The sequence below is a fragment of the Delphinus delphis genome, chromosome 3, assembly GCF_949987515.2.
Source record: "Delphinus delphis chromosome 3, mDelDel1.2, whole genome shotgun sequence".
Classification (NCBI taxonomy): Eukaryota; Metazoa; Chordata; class Mammalia; order Artiodactyla; family Delphinidae; genus Delphinus; species Delphinus delphis.
The window spans coordinates 2,233,018-2,251,890 of NC_082685.1; the positions used below are offsets into that span (position 1 = coordinate 2,233,018).

Sequence of the window (18,873 nt, forward strand, 5' to 3'; positions counted from 1 at the left end):
GGGAGAGGCGAACACCCCTCACCCAGCTCAGAGGCCCCAGTCGGGTTTATCCCAGAGGGCTGGGGCCGGCTCAGCAGAGACACAACTATTCATTTGAGGAATTAGATGGAATTCACACCCAGTCATGGTAAAAGCTGCTGGGCCTCCATTCCTGATACAGAACAGCTCACCCCAAACTTCAGTCCCCCACCCAGGCTTAGATAAGACCCACTGTGGCAGTCAGGGCGCTTTGCCCCTGCACACGCTTCCTAAGAGTGAGCAGGGAAAAGCAGCCAGCAAACTACCAATGTGTTTTGCAAACAGAGATAATGGGCGGGGGGGGGGGGGGGGGGGGGGGGAGGGGCACACCCTCTCGGTTACACGTGGCCTGTGGCCACTTCTGCCCTGTAGAGTTGAGCAACTGTAGCAGGGCCACCTGGCCAGCAAAGCCAACATATTGACCGTCTTGCCCTTTACAGCAAGACGTTGCTGACCCCATCTATGTTTTTAAAAAAAAATGCTCAGAAGAATGAGCAAATCTATTAACATTTCAGAGTGCTCAGCAGGACAGGTAACGGCAAGAAAGCGCCCCACTGTCAGGTGCCAAAGCATCTCTAAGGAGCCTGGCGGATCATGCCACACAACTTCACAGGTTGCACCGCCTTCAGACAAGCCTGGCCCAGGCTCACAACATGTCCTGGTGGCCGGAGTGGGGGACTGGGGGTGCTGTGTGAAAGCCAGCCCCTGCCTCCAGACCCGGGGGGGCCCACTTCCTGAAGCCCCGAGGCACAATCTCAGGGACTCAGAACAGGCTGTGCGTGGTGGCGCAGGCAGAACCGGTGCCCCAGCAACAAGCAGGGGACCCCAAAGGGGAGCTGGTGCCACTGGATGGAGGGCGTAAGGGGCATCCACACCTCGCACCTGAGACCCCGCACCCGGGGACAGGTCTGTGCCCAGCTGGGAGAACAAGCACCCTAACCAGGAGCAGAAAGAATTAATACTCAAGAACAGCCAAGACGATTTTTTAAAACTGTAAATTATACATATTTACCATTTTTGCCACTTTAAACCGCACAGTTCACAGGCACTAAGCAACTTCACATTGTCGTGCAACCATCTTCACCATCATCTCCAGAACGTTCTCATCTTCTCAAAGGGAGACTCTGTCCTCGTGAAACCTGACTCCCCATCCCCTCCCCCCCCACCTGCTTCCTGTCTCTGTGGACCTGATTCCTCTAGGGACCCCTGTGAGTGGAATCGGACAGGATTCATCCGTCCGTGTCTGGCTCCTTTTGGCCAACATCGTTTTGGAAAACGATATATGTCTATCTGGGGGAAAGGGAGACCTGTTCTCCTATCAGATGTACTATAAAACTAAGATTTTAAAACCTAAATTCATCAATGGAAAAGAAGAGGATCTCAACACAGACCCACATGAACCCACATGCTACGAGAGTGGCAACTCAAGGCAGTGAGGAGAGCACCTTTGGTTCTTCACCAAACAGCGTCAAGACCGCTGTCTGGGGGAGAGTGACAGCCCCAAGTCATATGATGCCCAGAAGTAAATCCCAGGATTCGAGTCTTATGTATAAAGGCTACAAGGGGCTAGCTAAGAAATACAAAAGGTGGGAAAACATTTTTGTAAAGCATATATCTAATAAGGGACCTGAACCTAGAATATATAAAGAACCCCTAAAACTCAGCAGAGACAACCCAGTTAAACAAGGGGCAAAGGACCTGTGCACAGACACATCTCCGAGATGACCGGCGGGTGGCCGGCGAGCCGGGGAAAGGTGCTCACCACCCTCAGCATCAGGCAAGTGAATCTGAACCACAGCGACTCACCCCCGGCCACGATTTGGTGAGGAGGTGGAGACGCGAACAGGAACCGGGGCAGCCGCGGCGGAGACAGCCTGTCTCTCCAAAGGAAACAAGAGCTTCTGCAGGACCCAGCAATTCTACTCCGAGGCACACCCACAGCCAGAGAAATAAACACAACCACACCACCTCGTACCTGGACGCCCACAGCAACATGACGCACAGTCACTAACAAATGGAAACAGTCCATCAACTGAAGAATGAACACGTGTCCCTCCACACACAGGAGCATCACTCAGCCGTGAAAAGGGGTGAAGCCCCGACACTCCTACAACGTGGACAAACCGTGAGAACACGATGCTCCATAAGAGAAGCCAGACACAGAAGGACCCACGGTGTGTGATTCCACTGATGGGAAACGTCCAGAACAGGCAGATCCGCAGACACAGATTCGTGGCTGTCAGGGGCTGGGGGCGGGGGGGTGACTGCTGACAGGGACAGGCTTTCTTTTTAGAAGGGTGGGATGTTCCAAAATTGACTGTGGTGACGGGTGCCCGATTGTGCATGTACTAAGAATCATGGAACCACACACTTTAAATGGGTGAACTGTATGGTATATAAATCCTACTTCAATGAAGCTATTAAACAAAACCACAGACAACTGCGCTTAGCCTGGGTAGGAGGCCTCTGAAATTAGTAGAGGGAAAAGGGGGTAGTTTGACTCCAAACTTCTATGCAAGAAAAGCACCAAGAAGCAAAGCTGAAGGCGGCACTGGAGCCCATCCCTCACAGCTCCACCAGGGGGAAGTGGGCCGAGACCCCGCTGAGGGGACAGAAGCCCGAGCAAGGCTGCTCACAGCAAACCGGGGAGACATTCCGCCTTGGTCTTTCAGACAAGTGAACTTATTTACTCAAGATATTTTTAATTCGTTAAGATATCCAGCATTCCGTAGCAATCGGTCTCACTCCCCGCTGCCCTCGGAGCACCCAGACAAGCAGCATCAGGGCCACTGTGTGGGGGACACGGCGACAGAAGCCCGGGCGGTATCCTGTCCCCTCCCAAAGCACCATCAGGTGGGATCCAGGGTGGGGCTCAGCGTCCAGGAGCCCAGGAGAGGCCACGGGGACCCTCAGGCCAGGAAAGGCAGGCCCAAGGCGGGCCACCCTGCGGCCCAGGGGAGCAGAGGCAAGGTTCCCAGGAGGAGCGGACTCCCCCGGGCAGCCAGCCACCACAATCCCAGCCTGGTGGGTCGTCACAGCCCATCTTTCCATCCCCCGGGGGACTTGCCGAGAGAGAGGGGGCAGCCAGCAGTGTGACCTGTCGCATGAGCTGGGCGCACAGGCTGGATGTAAGCTCCCTCCAGAGCACGTAACAGGCGGGGCTCACTCACAGGGCTGGGACGGCCGCCCACACCCGGCCCTCGGCGCCCTCTCGCCTCGTCTGTCTGTCGGGCCGCTACTGCACCAGCCGGTAGGTGATGTACCTGCCTGCAGTCTCGCTGGGCCGGATGATCTTCACCACCTGCAGAGGCAGGAAAGCAGGTGGGCTGGCTCCCGGGACCCGGGGTCTCTCCTGCCCTGCTCAGAAGCCTGGGCTCTGAAGGGGGCTGGAGGTGGGCCCATCTCCTCCCTGGGAGGGGCTTCTCACCTGCCCTCGCTTTATCCCAAAGTAACGTGCCACGGGGTCTCCCGCCTGGATCCTGGGCAGCTGGTTCTCTCGGAGTTTACTGAGAAGCAGGTCAGGGAAAAGGTCTTGCTGGACTGACTGGGGGCGTTGTGGGAAGAGCTGTAGGGGAGAGGAGCCGGGCCCGGCCGGGGGCCAGAAAGGATACTACCGGGCCAGCAACTCCGTCACCTCCTCCTTGGTCATGACAACGTGCTCTGGGACCAGCTGTGAGAAGAGAACCTGGGTCTCCACAGGGCTGCGACAGACCCCACAGGCCCTCCAGAGGAGGGGTGCAGCGTGGGGGGCCCCAGGCATCTGCACAAGTCCTGACTCCACACTGGGACGGGGGTCCTAGAGCCTACACCCCTAGACATGCAGATGGGCCGCAGGGCACAATCCCGGAGCTCCGAGGCTCCTGGGGACATGCAGATTCCACCCACCCCAAGCTCCTGACTCTGCAGGCTGGGTGGGCCTGGGAACCTGCCCTCCTAGCAAGGCCCCAGCTGCTCCTGGCCCAAGGGCCACACACTGAGACCCCGGCCCACCTTTTTTCCACCATGAAGGGGCTCCCGGACTCGCCTCCCCAAGACCTGGATGTCCACCAACCCCGAACAGGTGAGGGGCCTGGAGGCAGGAGGCGGGTCTCCAGTCTCATCCTCCACCCCTACCTCATGCTCCGTGATGTTGATGAGCAACTCCTGCTGCAGAAACTGCTCCAGGATGTACTTGGGGGCCATGTCGACCAGGGACTGGAAGAGACACCGACCCTCAGGCACAGCTGAGGCGGCCACCCGCCCCCTGCGCTGGCCCCGGGCCCACCCACCACGCCCTTCCTCGCAGGCAGCTGGCACCCGGGAAGCTGCGCGGGTCCTGCGTCACCCATCAGAAAAACCCACCTCAGTGGGTAGGGTTTCCACTTGGGGAGAGGCCCACCCTGCCCCTCCCAGGCATTCAGCACATTACCGAGGCCTCGGTCTCATTGCAAAAAGGGTGAGGGCCCGTCTGTCAAAATGCTCCCACGGTTGCCGGGAGCTGGTGCAGCAACCCCTCCCTGGACCCCACAGCCTGTGTCCCCTTGTTCACACGGGGACAAAAGTGCTCGCCAGCTGCCCATCCCAACCACCAGCCTCCACTTAGGCCAGTCCAACCCACAGCCGGGGACCAGAGGCAGCGGGCACCCACCTGCTTGGCGGAGGGTGTCATGCCCTGCTGTACCACAATGAGGGCCCGCGTGATGTTCTCCTCCTGCATCCGCTGGCAGTACACCTTGATGGTCTTGATGCCCACCTTGGGCTCCTCTGCAGACCAAGTACAGGCTGGTGGACGCTGGCCGCCCCCTCACCCTCTGCCCGGCACCTGGGTTCTAGCCCACCCCTGCCAAGGCGCTGCAGTGCCGCTCCCCCACTGGGGCCTCGGCCTCCTGTTTGCAGAGTGAGAATCCGGCTGCCAGTCCCAGAACGGGGTGCTGGCTGCCTGCATGTCACGTGGGAGCTGAAAGGTGCCCTGGGCCCCGGACCTAAGGGACCTCTTTCTGGAAGTGGGGTCTGGGAGTCTGGGTCTGCGCAGTGCCTCAGCGGTTCTGAGGTTCGGGAAGTCCCAGACTAAGCAGTTTGTTTAGTCCAGGGGCCCACGAGACAAGGGCTGGAGTGTTCAGAGTTGAGTGGAGGCAAGATGACCCGGGGAGCACGGTCCCAGCACAGAGACAGCCCACCCAGCTCCTCGCTGCCAGCACCGGGGGTCCTCACGGTCTCGGCAGCACGCGGGGCCTGGGGCCTGACACGAGAGAACGCTGGACCCTAGTAGCCCAGCAGGTTGGCGGCTGGGGCAGCCCCGGAGTCCGCGTGCAGCACGTCCGCTGCCTCTCGCCATTCTCCTCACACCCCACTCCACCGACCGGCAGTGCCCTGTCCCCGAAGTCCCTCTGTTGGAGTCCTGACCCCCAGGAACTTCAGAATGAGACTGTGTTTGGAAATGGGGTCTTTAAAAAAGTAATTACGGTAACACAAGGTTGTGAGGCTGGGGTCCTTAAGAGATCAGGACACAGACACACAGGAAGGGACGAGCACGTGAGGACACAGGGAGAAGACAGAGGTCTACACACCAGTGAAGAGGCCCCCAGCACTGGGAGAGAAGCACTGTCTGTTTATGCCCCTGGTCTGTGGGGTTTTGTTATAGCAGCCGTGCAAACTAACACAGGCAGGGACCTCAACCCTGTGCCACGGCCCATCTGAGACAGCAGGACACCCCCACTGTCAGTAAAGACCAGGAAGTGAGGTGGCCCCACCCCCGAGATGGCACCACGGGAGGCACGTGCTTAGGCACCAAAGTCTACAATAAATACGTTTCACACACAAGGGACACTCTTCTTAAAAGTGCCACCTAGATTCATCCCAGGGTCACAAGGATGCTTCAATATATGCAAATCAATGTGATACACCACATCAACGAAAGGAAAGACAAAAACCACACGACTGTCTCAAGAGATGCAGAAAAAGCATTTGATAAAATCCAGCATCCATTCATGATAAAAATTCTTATGAAAGTGGGTATAGAGGGAATATATCTCAACATAAAAAAAGCAATTCGTGGATCCGCAGCTAAAACCCAGCACAAATTACCCATGACATTTTTCACAGAACTAGAACAAATACTCTTAAAATTTACATGGAACCATAGAAGACCCAGAATTGCCAAAGCAATCCTCAGGAAAAAGAAAAAAGCAGGAGGCATAACTCACCCAAACTTACAATAATACTACAAAGCTACAGTTTTCAAAACAGCATGGTATTGACACATAAACAGACATGGATCAATGGAACAGAATAGAGAACCCAGAAATAAACCCACACAGCTACGGTCAATTAATCTTCGACAAAGGAAGCAAGAATGTACACTGGGGAAAAGACAGTCTCTTCAGCAAGTGGTGTTGGGAAAGCTGGACAGCCACATGTAAATCCATGAAGTTAGACACTCCCTCACATCATATACAAAAATAAACTCAAAATGGCTCAAAGATTTAAATGCAAAACATGAGGGGACTTCCCTGGTGGTCCAGGGGTTAAGAATCTACCTTCCAATGCAGAGAACGTGGGTTTGATCCCCAGTCAGGGGACCAAGATCCCACATGCCGTGGGGCAACTAAACCCGTGCGCCACAACAGAGGCCTCACGCACCTTAGCTAGAGAGCCTGCGTGCCGCAAACCACAGTGCCACAGAGCACTCTGTAGCCTACATGCCACAACTACAGAGCCCACGCGCCCTGGACCCTGCATGTCACAACTACAGAAAAGAAAACCCGCATGCCACAACTAGAGAGAAGCCCACGTGCCGCACTGAAGAGCCTGTGCACTGCAACGGAAGATCCCGCATGCCTCAATGAAGATCCCACATGCTGCAACTAACACCCGACGCAGCCATAAATAAATAAATAAACAAATCTTAAAAACAAACAAACAAAAAAAACCAACTAAAAACAGTGTTGCCATATGACCCAACAAGCCCACTCCTGGGCATATATCCAGACAAAACTATAATTCAAAAAGATACATGCACCCCAGTGTTCACAACAGCACCATTCACCATTGCCAAGACATGCAAACAACCTAAATGTCCAGATGAATGGATAAAGAAGATGTGGTACATATATACCATGGAATACTACTCAGCCATCAAAAAGAATGAAATACTGCCATTTGCAGCAACATGGATGGACCTAGAGATTACCAAACTATGCCAAGTAAGTCAGAAAAAGAAAGACAAATATCATATATCACTTATATGTGGAATCTAAAAAGATGATACAAATGAGCTTATTTACAAAACAGAAAGAGACTCCCAGACATAGAGAACAGATGTGTGGATGCCAAGGGGGAGGGGGCTGGGGGAGGGATGGATTGGGAGTTTGGGGTTAGCAAATACAAACTATTATTTGTAAGATGGATAAACAAGGTCCTACTATACAGCATAGAGAACTATATTCAGTATCCTGGGATTAAACCATAGTAAAATAGAATATGAAAAAGAACATATATATATGTATGTATATATATTTATAACTCAGTCACTTTGCTGTACGGCAGAAGTTAACACAACATTGTAAATCAACTGTACCTCAATAAAATGAATTTTTAAAAAAAGTGCCACCTGGGTCTGTTGAGCAAGCATTTTCTGCCCACCCCTCTGATTCACGGCGCTGGGGTGGGCCCCCAAGGTGCTCGTGACCCAACAAGGCCCCCTAACCTTTGGGGCTTTAGAGCCAGGCTGCCTCAGTGTAGGACGTGCAAAGACAGAGGAACACAGGGGTCCTGGGACACCCTTGGTGCTGGGGGGGTTGTCTTCACTCAACCCAGGGCTCAGAGGGGGTTCCCAAAGAGGAGGCACTTGAGCTCGGTCACCAGGGACGACGGATGGACACTGACCAGGCAGGCGAGGGGGGAACCGGCAGGGACGAGACAGGGCAGGAGTCCTGCAGCAGCGCAGGAAGGGCAAGCGCTGGGAGCAGAAGCTGGGCTGACGGGTGAGGGCAGGGAGGACCCAGGGGCCCAGCTGGGAGGCCTGTGATAACCTTGGTCAGAGAAAAGGGTTGAGGAAGAGAGAATGGGGAAGGTGACCAAGAAGAGGAAGCTGGAAAAGGAGTCCCCACAGCAAGGAGGGCAAGGGGGCAGAAGGATGAGAGCAGGCAGACTCTGGGTCACAAGGCAGGTGGCTGCTAAGAGCTGGCCCTGAGCTGCCCCTCACCTGGGAAGAAGACGAACATCTGGTCAGTGGGGTCATCGTTGTGGGCCACCAGCACCGTGAGGTCTGTGCGCCGAGGCCTCCCTTCACTGGGCTTGTCCCCAAACTGGGCCTTGAACTCCTCCAGCGTCTGGTCCAGCTCGTCCTGGGTCACCAGGTAGCCACGATCGTGGCACAGCTGCAAAGAGAAAGGACCAGGTGACCCCAGGGCGGAGGGGGGACGGCAGCAAGAGCTCGGGGTAGGCGAGGCCACTGCGGAGGAGACCGGGACAGAGCTGGGACGTGAGGAGGGCTGTTGAATGCAGAGCCAGGCCCCAGGGTCTGGGGCAGACAGGGACGGCTGGCTGGGCAGACAGTGGTTGGAAAACCAGGCAAAGACCTGAGGGTCAGCAGTTCTAGGTCCTGCCTCAGAAACTGGGGCTCTGAGTGCGTGCACTAGATGAGGACCCAGACAAAGAAAGGAAGGTTGGAATCGCTACCCAGCCCAGCCCTGCCCGCACCCACTTTCCTCGGCCAAGTCTCCCTCCAGAGCCCTGGGTCTTCTCTCCCAGGGACCCCTGACACTGTCAGCCAGAAGCACAGTTGCTCCGGCCCTGTCTCTGGGCAGCTTTGCAAAGTGGCAGAGAGGCTGGGGGCCACTACCCGGCCTTAGCCCAGCAGGATTCCCAGGAGAGTGGGTGCTCTTGATCAAGGCCGCAAGCCTCCGTGGCATCACACTGGTCCCCTCCCACGGGGTGGATTAAAGAACGAGGCACACAGAGAACGCTGGTATGACCCGGCCCCGGCCCGAGTAATTCAAAGTTGGTGGCTGGGACATCTAAGTAGCCACCAGACAGCTGTCAGACAAGCCCACCAGGGCTCCTTCCACCCCCACGACCCCGAGATTCTGCGATATGCACTTGAGGTGGCGCCGATAAGGCAGTCTGGGACCTGGGACCTTTTGCTGTAGCCCTTGCACCTGGGCAAATGTCTCCTCCAGCAACAAAACACCCAGAAACTATATCTAAGGGACTAGAAATAACTACGCACATGCGCAGTTCGGGCAAACAAGAACCAAGATATAAAAAGGCCGAGAAACAACAACAACAACAAAAAAACCCATAAGGGCTTCCCTGGTGGCGCAGTGGTTGAGTCCGTCTGCCGAAGCAGGAGACACGGGTTCGTGCTCCAGTCCGGGAAGATCCCACATGCCGCGGAGCGGCTGGGCCCGTGAGCCATGGCCGCTGAGCCTGCGCGTCCGGAGGGAGAGGCCACAGCAGTGAGAGGCCCACGTACCGCAAAAAAAAAAAAAAAAAAAAAAAAAAGGCCAAGAACCTAACTGCCACTTCTGAGGAGCCAGGAGCAAAAGCAGGGTACTGGGCATGATCCCGGCACACAGCACCACCAAGGGGGTGGGCAGACCCCTCCAAGCCACCCCTCCGGCCTGACCCCTGGACCCGTCCCCACCCTCACCCCATTTAAGACACCAACTCGTCCTCCTTGGAGCAACGGCACCTGTTGCTTGTTTTCGCTACTTCACGCTGCAGCACAAACTCCAATAAAGCCTGGCTTAAATTTCTCGTCTGGCCTGCTATCAATTTCTACTGATTAACGAATTCAAGAACCCCGGCAGGTAACATCAGAACCTTCCATGGACACAAACACGCGCCGGCCTAGCGTCTGCCGTCCTCCCTCTCTCCAGCTCGAGCGAGACCCTGACCCCCTCCCGGGGGGCTCTTGGACTCGCGACTCCGTCCCCCCGCAAACCCCCGCCCCGGGGGCCCAGCCTGAGCCCGACCCCTCCGCTCCAGCCGCGCGGCCGGGGGTGGGGAGGCTCATTTCTACCTCCGGGCCTCGCACCCGCCGTCCGCGCTCCGGCTGCTGCGTGCCCGTCTCGCCTGGGGGAGCGAGGCTCGTTCTCACCGCGTTCCCCAAGCGCGCTGCTCACCTGCATGATGGTCTTGCGGATTTTCCACAGCCGGTACGTCTCCTCCTCGTCGTCCATGGCTGCCGCCGCTTGCACTCACTGCGCCTGCGCCGAGCCCCGGTCAGGCCCCCTCACGTCGCCCTCCCCTTGCAGGGCTGTCGCCGGCGAATGCCTGAATGAAGCGACCTTCGGGAGCGGCAACGCCAAAGGCAGCCCGAGCCTTACTAACGCGACGGTTGGCTGCGCGAGAAGCGTGCGACCAGCACCGCCACCCGCGCCTCGGAAGTTCTCGCGAGGCTTTGACCGCAAGGCCCCTCGGGAGTTGTAGTTTCCGCTCAATGCTGGTCTGGGAGGGCCGTTTAGAATCCAGAGAACAGAGGCGAAGTGTGGGCGGGGAAACTGAGGCCTTGACTGGGTCAGGGGTCTGCTCAGCTCCCGGGGACCGTCGGGCGGCCTAAGAGGCGCTCCATGAGTGTTTGTGCGTCCAATTGTGGGGGGTTTTCTCAGTTGGCTCAGGGCTACGTACAACTTAATGCCCCCGAGCCTCAGTTTCCCCTCTGTACAATGGAAATAAAGTGTCCCCATTTTAGAGGGTTAGCTGGGGATCTAAGGAGACGGTCGTACTTGGGAGGAGCTTGGAATACTTCCTGGTGCTTATGAAATGCTTCCACCTCTGTCTTCTCCCTCTCCTGTCCCGTGAGCCCCAGCCCAGCCCCTGCCTGGATACCCCACAGCCCCCAAGACTGCATGTTTTTACAGTCCGCATCTGCCCCTGCCCCCGAGTTCGTACAGGAGGTTTGCCCACGCCTGCCGAGCCCAGTGCCTCTGCATTGGTAACTTCTCATTCAGTAATGCATTCATTCAATGATTCAATGTTTAATGAGCAACCACAGGGACAGTGAACAAAACAGGCCAAGCACCCTTACATGCCAGGGAGAGACAGGACAGAAACAGTGAACATAATAAGTAAATGATAAAGTATGTTAGAAGGTGACAATGCTGTGGAAGAAGAAATATACCAGGCTGAGGGAGACGGGAGGTTTGCAGTCCCAAATGTGGTCAGGGAAGGGAATTCCCTGGTGGTCCAGTAGTTAGGACTCCGTGCTTTCAGTGCCGAGGGCCCAGGTTTAATCCCTGGTGGGGGAAACTAAGATCCCACAAGCCGCTCGGCCAGAAAAAAACAAGAAAAACAAGAAAAAAAGAATTCAGTAGTTGTGGCATGCAGGCTCAGTAGTTGTGGCGCACGGGCTTAGTTACTCCGTGGCATGTGGGATCTTCCCAGACCAGGGCTCGAACCCGTGTCCCCTGCACTGGCGAGATTCTTACCCACTGCGCCACCAGGGAAGCCCAGTGGCCTGATTTCTGAACCTTGGGCTCTGCCAGTTGGGCTGCATGGTGGCGAGGTTCCAAGGAGAAAGTTAACACTCCATGTGCTGTTGCTGAGGTCACACGGTCACAGGCAGGATTCTGAGTCATGGGCCTTGGGGTTGGGCCCGCCTGCTACTGTGAGCCCTTTCTCCTCTCTCTTCCCTGCCCCCAAGAACAGCAAGGGTACCTAATGTCCCCTGTCACTAGCACCTGGGCCCTCCGCCCTTACCATCTAGGCCACCCTCTGGATCCTCCAGCAGTTCTGCCCCCTCCCCCACCCAGATTTGCCCATCACCTAGGCAGACACCCTTTGTCCTGTCTTAAACCCACTCTGGACCCTCTCCCTGTTCCCCCTGCTACATCCACATCTCCAATATCTTTCCTCTCATAAATGCCTCCCCCAGCTGGGCCCCATCCTTGGATCTGCCCTCTGCGGTCACAAACAGTGTCCCCTTGGCCAATCCCCTGCTCAATCCTCAGATCTGCTTTGACGGCTGCTCTGTCCCTCCTCCTTCCAACAGCTGCTTCACTGGGCTCCTGGACACCTGGCTTCCACCCACCCTCTATTTTTTTTTAATGTTTATTTACTTATTTATATTTGGTTGTGTTGGGTCTTGCTGCTGTGCCTGGGCTTTCTCTAGTTGCGGCGAGCAGGGGCTACTCTTGTTGCAGTGCGTGGGCTTCTCATTGTGGTGGCTTCTCTTGCTGCGGAGCATGGGCTCTAGACGCACGGGCTTCAGTATTTGTGGCTCACGGGCTCTAGAGCTCAGGCTCAGCAGATGGGGTGCACGGGCTTAGTTGCTCAAACCTGTGTCCCTGTGTTGGCAGGCAGATTCTTAACCACTGCACTGCCAGGGAAGTCCCTCTATTCTATTTAAGAAGCACTTAAGTATTGCCAGCGCTGCAATCATCAGCCACGTACCTATGCAGTGGGCGCTGTTCTTGTCCCTGTTCTACAAGTTGGGGGGGGGACATCGAGGCACAGAGAGGTTAAGTAATGTGCCCGGGTCACACAGTCAGGACTGGAGCCGAGGTGGCCACACCCCTCTACCTTCTGCTCTTTCCTCCCCTCCTCCCGGCCTCTGAACAAGGTAGGCAAGCCTCGCGCCTAGCCTCCGATCTGCTCAGTGATCTCATCCAGGCTCCCAGCTCCTGTCTCCACTGTACACCCACAACACCCACGTCTGTCTCCACTCCAAGCTCATCCCGAGTTCCAGACTTGTATCCCACTGCCCCCTGGATGTCTCCCCTTAGGGTCCCCTGGGAACCCCAAGCTGACCACGTCCAAGACCCCCTCCCGAGCCGCCCCACACCTTCCCACCCCAGTCGCTCTCCCTCCTCTGCCCGCCTCTGCATCTCTCATCTCCACGTCCTGTCCACCTGCAGATCCTGTGGGCACTGCCCTCCGGACACCCTGGACCTGCCCGCTGCTCACCCTTCCCTTGGAACCATACCTATCTCTGGCCAGAACGGTCTTCCTCAGCCCCCTCCCTGGTCTCCCTGCTTCTGCCCCGCGGAGATGCTGAAAATGGCTGCAAACCTGAACTTTTCAACCCAACCAGCAAGGCCTCCCAGGATCTGCCCCACCTGACCTCTGACCTCTTCTCCCACCCCTCCCCCACCACCGGCCTCCTTGCTGCCAACACAACCAGGCAAGGTCCAGCTTCAGGGCCTTTGCACACACTGCACCCCTGCCTGATACACTTTCCTCCAGACATCCCCACGGCTCCTACCCTCTCACCCTTTGGGTTTTTGCTGGAAACTTCCTTGACCACATTCAGTGCCCGGCTCGGGCACTACTAGAGCCCGTGCTCCGCAACAAGAGAAGCCACTGCACTGAGAAGCCCACACACCGCAACGAAGAGTAGCCCCCGCTCGCCGCAACTAGAGAAAACCCGCGCACACCAACCAGGACCCAATGCAGCCATAAATAAATAAATAAAATAAATAACATTTAAAAAAAAAGTTATATATGTATAACTGAATCACTTTGCTGTACAGCAGAAATTAACACAACTTTGTAAATCAACTATACTTCAATAAAATAAATGTTTAAACAAAAAAGAAATCAGAAAAAAAAAAATCAGGCCACTACCCTCACACTCCTGAGTGGGGATGTGAGATGGACCAGTGGCTGTGGGAAAGTCTGGCAGATCCTCAGATAGTTACACAGAGTTACCACGTGACCCGGAAGTTCCACTCTGAGGTGCATACCCAGCAGAAATGAACACATATGCCCACACAAAAACTTGTACAGCGTTACAAAGCCAAAAGGTGGAACAACCCATCAATGGACAAATGGATAAACGCAATATGGTCCATTCATATAATAGGATATTACTCCGCATGAAAAGGAGAGAAGCACTGACTCACACTACAACGTGGATGAACCCTGAAGACGTGATGTTCAGTGAGAGACACCAGACGCAAGAGGCCACACAGTACATGATGTGAAACGTCTAGAACAGGCAAATCCACAAAGAGTGGATTCATGGTTGTCAGGGGCTGGGGGAGGGGGCTGGAGGAGACTGGTAATGGGGACAGGGGGTTACTTTTTGGGGTGCTGAATGATATAAGCCAGTCACAGAAAGTGAAGTACTGTCTGATTCCACTCATATGAGGTCCCTAGAGAAGTCAAATTCATAGAGACAGGAAGTAGACGGTGGGGGCCAGGGGCTGGGGGGTTGACTACAAATGCAGACGGGGTTTCTTTCTGGGGTGATGAGAATGTTCCAGAATTAGATAGTGGTGATGGTTCCACAATGTTGTGAATATACTAGAAATGACTTAATTGTACACTTTGGTTAAAATGGTGAATTTATGTTATGTGGATTTTAACTCAATTAAAAACATTTTTTTTTCTAAGAAGAAATCAGGCGCTGGTTCCGGAAAGGCCTCTGGTTGGTAAGCAACTCAGCGTCCCCACTGGGGGACACAGGCACTTTGGTCACCACAGGGGAGCCTCGCTGGAGCCTTGAGACTTCCCCAGGATTCCACTGCTCCTCTGTAAAGTGGGGAAAGTGTGGAAAAGCGGTGAAACCCAGGCACAAACCTCAGAGCAAGTGGGACCACAGTGGGCAGCTCATCCTGCCCAGTTCTGCTCTTATTTTAACTGGCCTGAAGTCAGGAATGGGCTGAGGCCTTGCTCCATCTCTCCCCCTCGGTGGGCTCCAAGGGGAGGGAAGGTCGCCCTGAGCTGTTTTTCTGGAAACCCTCAAGTAAATAGCAAGCCGGTGGCCATCTTCACGACAAAGTTTCAGATACCAGCTGAAGGGAAACTGGGAACAGCTGAGGCTTCCCAAGGGCCACTCAGACTCACCAGGGTGGCCTGACACCCAGTGCTGCCAGGGGGCGGAAGTGAGGAGGGGGTTTCCTGAGAAGTGAGGCACCCAGTTGAGATAATGGGAGCTCCCAGCCAAGAAACGACTTCAGAAGTCGCCGGCCCCTCGTGACCAGGCTGAGAGGGAGAAGCACGTGAAGGCTATTGGGCAAGGAAGGAATGTAGCAACCTGGTCCCGGGGATCCTGTCCCCTTTGCCACCAAACTCGGCCGTCTAAGCCCTGGGTTGGCCTGGGTTGGGGCAGAGGGAGGGGGCTCGTTTTCTCCCCCAAAGGACCCCAGCCCCGAAAGTCCTGCCCCCAAAGCCTCTGCAGAAACGTTCACCGGGAGGGTCCAAGAAGGAGAGAGAGAAGTTCACGGGCAGCACAACACCCTCCTGGCCGCAGGTCAACGTCCAGCTACGGCTGGGGGTGGGGGCAGCCAGGCCGGTGTGGAATTCTGTGACTCAGGTCCCGAGAATGGGGTGGGTCTGGGCAGTGGCCAAACGCCTGAGCCTCGAGTGGAAATGAGCTTGGAACCAAGCCAGCGGGAGCCCCATCCCGAACTGCACGCTGTGTCACGTTGCAAATGACAACAGATCCCTCTGGGCTGGCGCTTTCCTCGCTAAGCACACACCTGCGCGTCCTCCAGGAGAAAGGGGGGCGGGACCACAGGGTAAATTGCAAACGGCCCTCCCCAGGGCTCACGTGTCACTTACACAAGCAGCTAAGGCGGCGGTGTCCAAGGGCGGCGACACTCGGCTCTGTGCTGACGGCGCACCCTGCAGCAGGGACGCCGCCGTCCGGGGCTGTCGCCTTAGGTGACCCCCAGGCCCTCGCAGCGACACCGCAGCCCGAGTGGGGGGTTCTCCGACAACCAGCGTGGTTTTATTTACATTAAAAACAAAAACCACGGGCTTCCCTGGTGGCGCAGTGGTTGAGAGTCCGCCTGCCGATGCAGGGGACACAGGTTCGTGCCCCGGTCTGGGATGATCCCACGTGCCGCGGAGCGGCTGGGCCCGTGCGCCATGGCCGCTGAGCCTGCGCGTCCGGAGCCTGGGCTCCGCAAAGGGAGAGGCCACAACAGTGAGAGGCCCGCGTACCGCAAAAAAAAACCCCAAAAAACAGTTTTCAATGAGCTGGAGCGAGTTTTCTGAGAGTTCGAGCCAGCCCACCCACCCCTCCCCCCCCCCCCGCCACGGGTTTCCAGTAGTATCTCAAGTTGTCGGGCATCCCTCAGTGCAGATAACTGTTCGCAAGCCTTCTCCGCACCGCTGGCGTCTACGTTGCCACCCGCCCGCCGATGAGCATGCGCAGTCACAGTGACGAAAACCGCCGTCGGGCCCCGGCCCCGCCCAGCCACCCCCCCTCGCCGCCCCCCTCCGCCAACACACCCCGGCCCCGTATTGGCTGGCGCCGGCACGCGTCTGCAGAGCCGACGCATCCAACCAATGAGGGCGCTGGAAGGCGTGGCCTAGGGCAAGGAGGCAAGGCGCGCCGGCGCGCGTCCATTGGTCGGCTCGGCGAGGGGAGGAGCGCTGCCTCCCGGGGAGCCCCCGCTGCCGCCGCGATGAGTTTCAACCGCCTGTGTCGTCTGCTGAAGCCGACGCTTCTTTGCGGGGCCCTGGCCGTGCCCGGCCTGGCCAGCACCATGGTGAGCGCGGCGCCACTGGCCGTTGGGCGGGCGCGCGGCCTGCCTTACGGCGCGCGGGGCCGCGGCGACCTTGGACGCGGGGCGCCGGCCTCGGGCGCGCGGACAGCGCTCGGCGCCCCGTCCGCGGCCGTCGGGGCCGTGGGTAGCGCGCGGGCCGGGATCACGGTCCGAGTCTCGGTGGGGGGCGGGGGCCGCGTCCGGGGGAGCCAGGGACAGGGCTGGGCGGTCGGGACCCCCGGGTGGGCGCCCCAGACGCACAGAAGCTGCAGCGTCGGGGCAGCTGGGGGAGGCGTCGTTGGCCACTGGAGCCCCGCCTGCGGCCCGGAGAGCGGGGGTGTCCGACGGGGTGGAAATCCGGGATCACGCGCCACGGGGCGTCACTGCCCCTCCCCCGCCCTGCGCGCCCCGGGGTCCCGCGCGGTGGCGTCACAGGGGAGCGGCCCAGCGCCCTTGGCTACCGGCCCTTTGTCCCCTGGGCGCGGCGCTCGGTGGGCACAGGTGCGGCCGGAGACGGGCGGGCATGGGCCGCGCAGCCGCCCGCTCCCCGGGTCGTCGCAGGCAGCGGCGCCGGTTGCTGGCCGGGCGGCGGCGCCGAGCCCCCCGGAGGCGGAGGGCTCGAGCGTGCTGTCGCAGGAGGGCGCGCCCCCGGCTTCCACCGACTTCCAAGAGCCCTGGACAGGTGGGGCCCGCGGCCGGGGAAAGAGGTTGCGGCAGCGAGTCCCCAGACGCGGTGCGCGCGGGGCCCCCACACCCGCGGGCGGCATCCCCACCCGCTGGGGTACCTGGCGGGGTTCCGAACACTTCCTGGGTCTCAGTGTCTACGGTCAAATGTGCCCTGCTGTGAAGGGGAGCGTGCGCCTTTGAGGAGATGGAGCCTCCCCTTTTACTTGCCCCAGGACTCCGGTTTTCCTCCCTCGGCGAGCTGGGCGAGCGGGCTGGGCGAGCGGGCCGGGCGGCCGCGGGCTCCAGGCCCCGAGGTCCGCCGGCCACTCGTCATGCCCTTGCCTTGCAGTGCGCGTCCCGCGACGACTGGCGCAGTGCTCGCTCCATGCACGAATTCTCAGCTAAGGACATCGACGGGCACATGGTTAACCTGGACAAGTACCGGTGGGTACCTGCCCACTTGGTGGAGGGAGCAGGGGGAAGGTCGCGGCCATGACCTGACCGCCTTGTCCTGCCTCCAGGGGCTACGTGTGCATCATCACCAATGTGGCCTCGCAATGAGGCAAGACGGAGGTAAACTACACTCAGCTGGTCGACCTGCACGCCCGATTCGCTGAGCGTGGTTTACGGATCCTGGCCTTCCCTTGCAACCAGTTCGGGAAGCAGGTGCGTCATGGCTGGCCCTGGATGTCCCTGTGTCCCTGTGTGCAGGCGTGGGAGCCAAAGGGGTACAGGCTCCTCCCTACTCACCCCAGCACCCCTGTCTGCACAGGAGCCAGGGAGTAACGCCGAGATCAAAGAGTTCGCTGCTGGCCATAACGTCAAATTCGACATGTTCAGCAAGATCTGTGTGAATGGGGATGATGCCCACCCACTGTGGAAGTGGATGAAAGTCCAGCCCAATGGGAGGGGCATGCTGGGAAAGTGAGTTGGGGGCCGAGGCGGGGAGCGGGGGGGGGGTGTCAGGATGGCTCCCCCGGGGCAATGGGGGGTCTGCAGCTGCCACGGGATTCCTCACGATCTCACGCTTCTTTTCTAGTGCCATCAAATGGAACTTCACCAAGGTAAGGCATGCTGGGGGCCTGGGGGACGGGGACAGACCCAGCCACAGCTGGGCTGCTTCGAGGGTCCCTGGCCCTGACCTAAATGGGGCGGTGCATGGGGACTGCTGGCTCGCCCCAGCCCCATGGTGGCCTCGGGTCCTGACACGGCCTCCCCCGCAGTTCCTCATTGACAAGAACGGCTGTGTGGTGAAGCGGTACGGTCCCATGGAAGAGCCCCTGGTAGGTGTCTGTTGGGGAGCCTGCCCGGGAGGGCCCTGGGAAGAGCTGCCCCTGACCCCCTTTCCCCCGCAGGTGATAGAGAAGGACCTGCCGTGCTACCTCTAGCTCCACAAGTGTGCTCCCCCGACCCGAGCCTGCCGCCTGTGCCCCTCGGAGCCTTCCACCCGGCGTCCATGATGGTCTGCCTGAAAACCAGCCCCTGGTGGGGCAGACCCGAGAACCCGGCGTGCACCCTTGCCGGAGGAAGGTTCCTCGGCCCGGCTCACGGCTCGGCAACCCCACCCCCTGCTGCCTTGTGGGAATAAAACACACAATACAAACTGACTTGCTTGTTGCTTTTGCTTACTTGCGGGGTGGGGGGTGTCTTGTCCCAGGCCCCTCTGGGCTCAGGTGCAGGTGTAGTCAGCTCCCCAGGCTGGGGAGCGGGGGATGTGGGAGGTGGAGTTCCCTCGGGGTTCAGAGGGCTGCACCTGCCCTGCTGCCCC

At 58.0% G+C, this 18,873-nt stretch overlaps 2 protein-coding genes across 3 annotated transcripts; one reads left to right on the forward strand and one right to left on the reverse strand.

The window, feature by feature from the left end:
• Positions 1-2,700: 2,700 nt before the first annotated feature.
• POLR2E (RNA polymerase II, I and III subunit E) lies at positions 2,701-10,322 on the reverse strand. The gene is made up of 7 exons (XM_060007267.1): positions 10,125-10,322; positions 8,201-8,375; positions 4,646-4,761; positions 4,132-4,212; positions 3,630-3,688; positions 3,446-3,524; positions 2,701-3,319 (listed from the first exon to the last, which is right to left on the reverse strand). Exons 1-7 carry the CDS (start codon positions 10,179-10,181, stop codon positions 3,254-3,256), a joined length of 633 nt encoding a protein of 210 aa, XP_059863250.1. The 5' UTR covers positions 10,182-10,322; the 3' UTR covers positions 2,701-3,253.
• A 5,986-nt stretch (positions 10,323-16,308) lies between these two features.
• On the forward strand, positions 16,309-18,712 carry GPX4 (glutathione peroxidase 4). 2 transcript variants are annotated; one of them, XM_060006510.1, is made up of 7 exons: positions 16,309-16,442; positions 17,455-17,549; positions 17,627-17,771; positions 17,878-18,029; positions 18,145-18,169; positions 18,329-18,388; positions 18,461-18,712. In XM_060006510.1, exons 1-7 carry the CDS (start codon positions 16,359-16,361, stop codon positions 18,491-18,493), a joined length of 594 nt encoding a protein of 197 aa, XP_059862493.1. In that variant the 5' UTR covers positions 16,309-16,358; the 3' UTR covers positions 18,494-18,712. The 2 variants fall into 2 exon arrangements, with proteins under 2 accessions (XP_059862493.1, XP_059862492.1); XM_060006509.1 differs by lacking the exon at positions 16,309-16,442 and adding an exon at positions 16,590-17,121.
• The last annotated feature ends 161 nt before the right edge of the window (positions 18,713-18,873 follow it).

Excerpts from the sequence above, each read along its gene's own strand:
- POLR2E (XM_060007267.1), bottom strand. The coding sequence starts at position 10,181 with ATGGACGACGAGGAGGAGACGTACCGGCTGTGGAAAATCCGCAAGACC. Across the intron at positions 4,213-4,645 it reads TGACACCCTCCGCCAAGCAG|TCCCTGGTCGACATGGCCCC; the intron begins GTGGGTGCCCGC and ends TGTCTCTTCCAG. Across the intron at positions 3,689-4,131 it reads TCAACATCACGGAGCATGAG|CTGGTCCCAGAGCACGTTGT; the intron begins GTAGGGGTGGAG and ends CTCTTCTCACAG.